The 9,919-nt window shown below is 36.6% G+C and overlaps 1 protein-coding gene across 1 annotated transcript; it reads right to left on the bottom strand.

Moving 5' to 3' along the window:
* Positions 1-1,085: 1,085 nt before the first annotated feature.
* LOC123880580 lies at positions 1,086-7,369 on the bottom strand. Its single transcript, XM_045928776.1, has 4 exons — positions 7,243-7,369; positions 5,697-5,749; positions 2,161-2,563; positions 1,086-1,148 (listed from the first exon to the last, which is right to left on the bottom strand). The coding sequence occupies exons 1-4, from the start codon at positions 7,258-7,260 to the stop codon at positions 1,086-1,088; spliced, it is 537 nt and encodes a 178-aa protein (XP_045784732.1). The 5' UTR covers positions 7,261-7,369.
* Positions 7,370-9,919: the final 2,550 nt, after the last annotated feature.

Genomic DNA, 9,919 nt, shown 5'->3' on the forward strand with positions numbered 1-9,919 from the left:
AGGATATGGCGCAGAACAGATTACGAGTAACGGTCTAACGTGAAAGCACCTTTTACCACGAAAACTTATATTGAATACGATCGATAGGTACGAATTATACAATTAAATTGTTTATTTAGGTCTATAGATTAAATAAAATAAATAATATGAGTCTTTGGTAAGTAATAAGTACTAAGAGATAACTTAGAGATAAAATAAACAGATCAGAATAAATAATTTTCTTGTAAAATACATTGTTATTTTGTACAATACATTTGGCTTTTTATTCCTTAGCTTAACATTGAATATTCCTAATAAAGGCGCCTATAAACGATCGAAGTTGTTTGTCAAACTACGTGACGTAATTTCAGATGACCAATTTTATTAAAGTATCACTATTACGAAATTGAAATATTGAATAAACTTAATTTAATTATGGACAGAGTATACACAATACCTAGTTAATAAGTTTTACTCTTCTGCATATACAAGGTTTATATTATGTTGAATTTATTGTCTATATTGTGAGACAAAATCTCATTCACAAGATTGTCGATGTGTTTATAATTCATCCAAGCTTTATTTTGATTGAAGTATTGGTAGTTTCATTTGACTATTAAAAATATTTAAGTGCCTGCTTATATTTTTATAAAAAGATTAATTATTCTGTTGTACTTTTACCATAAACGATTTATTACTATCTTGAAAATCTGATAAACGAGCGAGCCATGACGTTGCGGTGAAGATTATAACAAATTGCTTGTGGCTCATTGACTCATATAACCGTAGTATAAAGCATACATTTTGAGAAGGTACTCGTCATACTTGGTCTGTGTGTCCACTGTTATGTCAAAAGTAAGGTTTACCAAGCGTTTACCTTACATTAAGGACGAAAAGCGTACATTATGCATGATATAGAGCAAATATGCTGAGTACGTTCTCAAAATATATGCACTATAGTATAGCGATGACCTAATAGCAAGCTTTATCAGCCAACCATCAAAACAGCGGGACAGCTCGCGCGTATCAGGCTCTTATAAATTCGTAGAGTACGGCTAGTTGACGAACAAATTCAGTTGTTTAAAGAGACTTTAACATAAATGTCTCTATTGGAACAAACTTGCGAGCGTGGGGTTTGAAACATATTCAACAGGTCGAGCCGATGTTACCTGAAACAATTAAATCAATAATAAAATTAAAAAGTTATTTCTATCATCTCTAACAAAGAAATGGTCTCCTCTCAGAATAGGGACCACAGACCATCAAGCTAGCCAAGTGCGGATTTATAGACCTTTAAGAACATTACGGTAAACTCTCAGGCATGTTTCTTTCGTCGTTAACAGGGCTCTCTCCGTCACTTACTCCATACAATCGTAGTTCCGATTTCATTTGAATATTAAGCAACCAAAGTCCATGAAATTTTGCAGACATATTATTCTAAAAACTAATATTTGTGCCTGTGGTGTTTTAGATTTTTCTAAAAATATGTAGTTTTAAATTTACAGGGGCTCAAAGATTTGTATGTGAATTTTTAAGACCGCGTAACTTTGAAACCGAATATTTTAACAGCAATCTGGAAAAACACAGGCATACATATTAGTTTCTAAAATATGTCTGCAAAATTTCATGGACTTTGTTTGCTTAATATTCAAATGAAATTGGAACTACGTTTGTATGTAGCAAGTGACGGAGAGACCCCTCTAACTCCGAAAAGTTAGAGGTGCGTGACCGCGACAGAACCCCACTAGGATATCAATGCTCATATACGGAAACAGCACAGCAAGACATCAAACTGAATGTGTTAGTATTTCTGTATTGTAGGGCTGTGATCCCTGGAGGTTACCATTAATCATATCGTGGCAAATGATTTTCTTTGGATAATAATGTAGTGGATTTCGAGGTCTCCACTAAGAGTAAGTACTATTTCAACCATTGCTTTTACGATTATTATTACTCGAGTGTTAGTGTTAATAATTTAGACCGAGATGGGTTAACGTGCTCTCGGAGATCATAGGACACGAAAAGGCCAGTTTTGGACAAATTCAGCACCGTTCGATGTAAGATGCGGTGTCTCAACTAGCATGTTCCTCTAAGTCTAATGCTTACGTATTAATATGCGAGAACATGTCAACCAAAGAAAGAAAAATGAACTTTAGGTTACTATAAAAGCTTTATACTTACAAAATACCCCAAAGTTTTGTCATCACGCCTAAATAGGGGAATGCCTAGTCGTTTCGGTATCCCTGGCATGTCCCGAGGCAGACTGTTGAGGTCCAGGGGTAGGTTTAGCAACCCATCGGGCAGAAACTCCGGGATGCTGACCTCTGATACCGCTTGACTATGAGATTTGATCGGTTCATCGAGGTGCATATGATGGAAATGCTCGTGCTCATCAGCTGAAGGCAGGTGGTCCAAATGATCTAAGTGGTCCAGATGGTCGTAGTGGTCCAGGGGATCAATGTGTTCGACGTGGTCCAAGTGATCGTGATGTGTGTGATGGTGGTGAACTGTCTTGTAAACTGTGTGCGTGTGTTTGATCTTTTTCACTTTATATGGGACGTGGATAATCACTTTTTTGGTTCGTCTGAAAAATAAAAATGAATTTTTATTTATAACTTCTGGCTAACTTGCCACAGCGCCGTACGGATGGGCTATTTTATAGACCAAATATACATAAAACCTTTCTCGTGAAATTCTATCATAATTATACCTTAACCTAAACCTAACCTAACCTAAGTTCTCTCCCTTGATCTAGGAAAAATCTGTCCTCTAGAGTAACTATTATTACATTAACTAATGCCTTCGATTATCCGAATTTCTCAACATTAATTTTTGGTGAGGCTCTACGATAGAGAGAAAATAGGTATGTGAAAAATATCAAGACCCAGCTATCGTGTTTTGTCTATCCGAGCCTTTATTATATGATACAATAGTTACTAACAGTGCCATTAGATAATGGTTTCTAACCTTCCTGGTTATTGCATGTCAAGTTTTCTTCCTCCTATTATGCAATGAATCCAGTAAAAGAAGAGTTATGCTAATTAAAGCTAGCTCTTCCTGTATTATGAAACAAATGCCAGAATTCGCTTTTTGTTTAGGGTTGAAACATAGATGTATTTGAAATTATAAATTTCTTTGTGGAAACAAATGTGGTTTTCATCATCATTTAGAACAATTCAAGAGCAAGGTCAACATCAAAAATACATCAGTTTTATCATGATAATCAACCTATCCCCGACCCATTATTGAGGACGGATCTCCTCTCAGACCTTAGTCTACCACGCTGGCTAAGAGCGGATTGGCAGACTTCATGTATACCTTTGAAAACATTATGGAAAACCCTCGGGCATGCAGGTTTGCTCACGGCATTTTTCCTTCATCGTTAAGAGGGGTCTCTCCGTCACTCGCTCCATACAAACGTAGTTCCAATTTCATTTGAATATTAAGCAACCAAAGTCTATGAAATTTTGCAGACATATTCTAGAAACATCTATGCCTGTGGTTTTTGAGATTTCTTTAAAATATTCGGTTTCAAAGTTACGCGGTCTTAAAAATTCACATACAAATCTTTGAGCCCCTGTAATTTTAAAACTACATATTTTTAGAAAAATCTAAAACACCACAGCCACAGATATTAGTTTCTAGAATATGTCTGCAAAATTTCATGGACTTTGGTTGCTTAGTATTCAAATGAATTTGGAACTACGATTGTATGGAGTAAGTGACGGAGCGAGCCCTGTTAAAGCAAGCGACATTTAATTTCCTAAAACGCATATTTAACACTGAAAAGTTAGAGGTGGCTGTCCGGGATCGAACCAAGACCACTCGAATAGGAGGCGGACGTCTAACCACTAGACTACCACGATAATAACCATAACATTAATAACATCAGTTACGCGGATGATATGGTGCTGCTGAGCCCATCGGTCTGTGCGCTGAGAGATTTGCTGAGGGTGTGCGAAGACTATGCTGAAAAGCATGGACTTAAATATAATGTAAAAAAAAGCATGCTAATAGTCTTTGCGGCGGGTAGCATTTCTCCCAGCTATGTACCTCCAGTGAGACTGTACGGTGCAGAGCTGGTTAGGGTGCCCAAATTCACATACCTGGGTCATGTGGTTACAGCAGACATGAAAGATAACTGTGACATAGATAGGGAACGGAGGGCGTTGGCGGTTAGAGGGAATATGATAGCTCGCAGATTTGCACGTTGCACAAAAGAAGTTAAGGTCACTTTGTTCAAGTCCTTTTATCAGAGCTTCTACACGTGCAGTCTGTGGGTTGACTATACCCAAAAATCTATAAACGCTCTCCGAGTCCAGTATAATAACATCTTCAGAATAATGTTGGGACTGCCTCGATACTGTAGCGCGTCCGGTATGTTTGCGGAGAACCGTGTAGACGGTTTCTTCGCAATAATGCGGAAACGGATCGCCTCAATTAAAAGCAGGCTGGAGAGAAGTCCCAACATTATCCTGAAGGTGATAGCAGACAGACAGGACAGCGCTCTCAAAGCGCACTGGATGTCTGCATTAGTTAATAAGTATATTAATTATATTAACTAACATAGAATAAGTTTCTTACTAACATACATTACATTATAATTTAGTTACTAACATAGGTTAAGATGTTTACTAACATAATATTGTGGGCCTTTGTTGCTTAAATAAATAAAGATATTATTATTATTATAGGTAGGTACCTATTCTTATTCCATAGTAATAGCTGTATCCATCGATGCCAAGATCACCGTGTTCACTGTGTAGGTACTACTTATGTTAAATTAATAAACTACTTAATTAAGATTAAAGTAGGTAGCACGAAAAGTTATAAGAATATAAATTTAATAACTGATTGTGATCTTAATAAAGACTAATTTGCTATAAAACAGAAACCAATTTGCAACTAACAAGCAAAATGCACAAATTATACCTACGCTAGAGTGAGTAAGCCAATATAATTTTCGTTATATCACTGTGATATGGTAAGTGCCGCGGAAATTATTGGGCTATAATAGAAATAACTAGTGATACCCGGCTTCACTCGGGTGAAACTTGATATAACTTGTCGTATATTATATATTTAATATATTATAGTTTATGTTAGTTCTAAGAGTTGGTTTCTAATGATGAAAGAATTATTAAAATCACTTCAGTAGTTTTAGAGTTTACCGATTACAAACGAACAAATCTTTCGTCTTAATATATGCTCCTTATTATATAACTAGCCGATGCCCGCGACTTCGCCCGCGTGGATTTAGGTTTTTCGAAATCCCGTGGGAACTCTTTGATTTTCCGAGATAAAAGTAGCCTATGTGCTATCTCCATTCTAAATTTCAGCCCAATCCGTCCAGTAGTTTTTGCGTGAAGGAGTAACAAACACACACACACACACACACATACAAACTATCTCCTTTATAATATTAGTGTGATATTGCTTGCTTATAATATTGTACCGGTGCTTCGTCAAAACCATAGATAGACCTATTTCACTGAAAATCTATGTTCAAGTCACTGTCTTTTAAACCCGATGAAACTTTTGAATAATATATATGGAATACACTGTACTTCGCTACTTTTTTAAATTACAAAATTCAGCAATCTGTGTTCATCAATTTATTCGCATAGCTTAAACTTTGTAGATTTGAATGTAGTTTTCACTAGCACATATTAGACACGGGAAGCTACTAGTATAATATAATATGCAATTTCACTTACCCTTCTGTATCTGTGACGAGTATTGCTAAGAAGACAGCGAGGCAAAAAAGTAGCTGTGGATAAACAATAGAGGTTAAATACCTATAAAAATAATCAATTAGTTTTAGGGTATACTCCCTTTAACGTAACTTTCTATCTTTGTTTAGTAAAACATTTGCTTTGTGTCGAAGCATACCTAATACCGACGTAAATTATTGCGTACTAATAATGCTTCCAAAAAAACCTATATATAAAAATATTCAAAGGGGATACATTGGTAGAACATTTGAATACAAGTGTAGATTAAAAATTTATAACACCCCCGACAAGTGAAGGTTACAGTAACTAGAAAAGAGCTGATAACTTTGAATTGGCTGAACCGATTTTCTTGGATTGTAGCTAAGAACACTCTAGATCAAGCCACCTTTCAAACAAAAAAAAAAACAAATTTAAATCGGTTAATTAGTTTAGGAGCTCAGATGCCATAGACAGATACACACGTCAAACTTATAACACCCCTCTTTTTGGGTTGGGGGTTAAAAAGAGGAAAAACAGTTGCAAAGGAAGCAGTTTTCAAAATAAATCAAGCAAGCAAAACATAGTTCAGCTCAAAAAATATTAAGAAAGTAGTTATACTTATTTAACAAAACGAGAAAAAAGGTACGTATACAGAGACCAGTCCAAGAAATTTACAACGATTTTTTAATCAAATAAACTTTTACTTTAACTCTTCGGATTGGCAAGAGAAACAAAATATAGCTGCTGATTGTAGATATTATAAATTTTGAAACCTTTAAACCAATTAATTTACTTAAAATACAGCCCTGACAGAAGGACTTGCTCATTTTTTGAGCAAAGAATCCGCGTGGCTGTCCCACGCGGAAATGCAGCCAATCCTCAAATTCTTGGCACCATTCCTCGCGGTCATAATTTGTGTCGCGAGCATTTTGTTTTATTGTAATATGTATTTTAAATAAAAATAAAATATCATTAGAACAATATCGAAAAAGTAGAATCCCGTTTCGTAGCTTGCTGTCGTTGAGAAGTGAGCTCAGGTAAAACACTAGTTTATACTATGCAAGAAATAATCCCAAATAGTTCAATTTTTAACAACTACCTTCACTTTCAGAAAAAAAATCGTGAGTTCAGTGACCGTGGATCAACTACCAGATAATACGTTAAATTAATTTGCTAATGTATTAACATATACATCAAATACGATGCAAAATAGATACCTACTATTCTTTTTATATTGCCTACATAAAACACTAGTAAGTAAAAGTGCGTTGATATTTCATTTTACAGAAAGCTATGAAGTATTATATTATTCTGTAAAATAAAATGTCAGTGCACTCTTACAGATATGTATTCCTAGATATAAAGAAACAATGCCCAAGTAGTATAAATACATTATGTAACCTATAATAATAAAATAAGTCTCATAGATATAATAATATAACGTAATAGCAAAAAGAAACAAAACATAATAAGGTAATTAATATAATAAATACTCATGGGTGAGCAATAGTACGAGATAGTATTGTTTTAAATCCCTAAAAAAACGTACCACTGATCGGCAATCCATAATCAAGAATCTATTGTTATCGGAACAATGTGATGGAAAGCACTTTTCAAGAAAAAACGAAAGCTCTTATGAGAGCGCAAATTATAAATTGCGAATGATTGAAAATGTAGTGTTAATGCGCGTGAACACAAACCGATAATGAAAGCCGATTCAATTGTTATAACTTATATATGCCACACATGGTTACATCCAGGTGCATCCATCCCTCTTTAGAAACTTTTTCCCACATCTACCCATCTCTTTTATTAATTCTTTCAATTTTTCTCTTCAGCGTTTGATATCTTCAGAAACTTAGGTATTATAAAAATTTCGTTAGCTCTCTCTTCAAAAGACATTGAATCCTTAGGCAAACATTGCATCAGTTCTAATATTATAAATGCAAAAGTGTGTTTGTTGCTTTGTTATTTATTACTTTTTATCCCAAAAAGCCAAACAGTTTCCACGGGACTTTTAAAAACCTAAATCAACGGGAACGAAGTTTTGGGTATCAGCTCTAGTACCTACTCAATATTGATCAATTTTTGGATCGTGATATTTATTGAGCAGGGCATGATACATTGATACAATGTTGATACATTGTAGTCTACAGTTATGAGTTACTACATCGATTGTCCATATTGAGAAATGAAATATCACTCGCTTGAAGGAAAACATCGTACGAGGAAACCTGCATGTCTGAGAGTCTTCCATTATGTCCTCAAAGGTGTGTGATTCATTTCTCACTTGGCTAGCGTAGTAGCGTATGGTCAAACCCTTCTAATGAGGAGACCCGTGCTCTGTTGTGAGCCGGCAATGAGTTGATCACAATGATAGTCCATATTAATGTTATAAATGCGAAAGTGTATCTGTCTGTCTGTCTGCTACGTTTTCACGGCTCAACCTTTAAACTGATTTTAATGAAATTTGGTACAGAGTTAGCGTACATCCCGGGGACGAACATACGCTACTTTTTATCCCGGAAAATCAAAGTACGGGACTCTTAAGAATCTATCCGTTAAACCAATTTATATGAAATTTGGCGGAGGTAGCTTACGTCCCGGAAATTAACTTAGGCAATTTTTTATCCCGGAAAAGCAAAGAGTTCCCACGGGATTTTTAAATAAACCTAAATCCACGCGGATGGAGTCGCGGGCATCATCTAGTGAGTATATATTTTTCAAGTTGACCAAGCATTAATAGTGATTCTGGACGAGTTTGGAAAAGAAAAATCTGGAATAAACATCACACTATCACACTAATATTATAAAGGAGAAAGTGTGTGTGTGTGTGTGTATGTTTGTTACTCCTTTACGCAAAAACTACTGGACGGACTGGGCTGAAATTTAGAATGGAGATAGATTATACCTTGGATTAGCACATAGGCTACTTTTTATCCCGGAAAATCAAAGAGTTCTCACGGGAATTTTAAAAAACCTACATCCACGCGAATGAAGTCGCGGGTATCAGCTAGTTATACATAAAAAAGAATCCGGCTTTACTCACGTGTAAAGTCCACGTAAGTCTCTACGGCGCGGCGATGCGTTTGCGAGCGAGTTCATGTGAAAAGGACCCCAGATGGATTCTAAACTCGGGCTTACGTCGAATTAATAAATGAATGAGTGAATATACTTTTATTGTACACCGCAAAATTAGTATAGAAAAACACATACAAAAAAAATATAGGCAGGTAGGTACAATTCGGCGGTCTTCTCTTCTCTTCTTCTCTCTGGGCTGGTTTCCGCACTTAAACGTTTCCGTCTGTTGTGCGTGTGTTGCCCCTCCCCGCCGAAGTCTTCACTCCAGCCATCCAAGCTCGCTCCAGAAGCCAAGTAGACCGCCCAGGTTGCCGAGGACTTCATGGAGTGAGGTTGGGGAACCCAAATGGCGTTCTCGTTGTTCTGCCACGACCATGCACTCCAGGAGCACGTGCGTCGGCGTTTCATCGACCTCCATGCAGGCCCTGCACAGAGGACTGTCGGTAACACCTATAACGAAAAGGTGTTTGTTTAGTGGGCTGTGCCCTGTTATGAGTCCCACCACCTTCCTAAGTTTACCTTTGTCCAGGCGGAGTAGTTTGTTAGTTTGTCGTTGATCTATATTAGGGAAAGCCTCTTTGGCTTGCCTGCAGTCAGTTGCGCTTGCCCATAATCGGGAATGCTCTTTAAGTGTTAGTTCATGCAACCAAGTTTTATACTCACTGAAGGGTATGGGTACAATGGGCTGTGGCCCTGTCACCTTCAGCGTCGTAGCCTTGCGTGCTAATGCGTCCGCTGCCTCGTTTCCCTGGTCCCCATCACTGGTTCGGCGGTCTTATCGCTACCTAACGATCTCTTCCAGGCAACCAAAATGGTGCAAAGGACATAGCTATAGATAATAGAGGTAGATGGTGTAGATGTTTAAATATTTATATATACATATGTAAATATTTAAATAACGTGAACTCACTTAACTTGTGAATAAAACCAGATTCTTATATATTTATAATGGAAATCTCTCAAGATAGCTTGAACACTAAAATTATGGAATGGTTCTATGCTGTCGCAAGAAGATTTTGTTATTGTCGTTTGTATTCACCTATTTTAAGTGGGACCAGTAATACGAGCTCGTAATTGAAAAACTCTAAGATCAAAACTTCAGCGATTGGGTGGATTTGACTGAGATGCCCAACTGGTGCAAAGAG

This window comes from Maniola jurtina, chromosome Z, assembly GCF_905333055.1.
Source record: "Maniola jurtina chromosome Z, ilManJurt1.1, whole genome shotgun sequence".
In the NCBI taxonomy this organism is placed as follows: Eukaryota; Metazoa; Arthropoda; class Insecta; order Lepidoptera; family Nymphalidae; genus Maniola; species Maniola jurtina.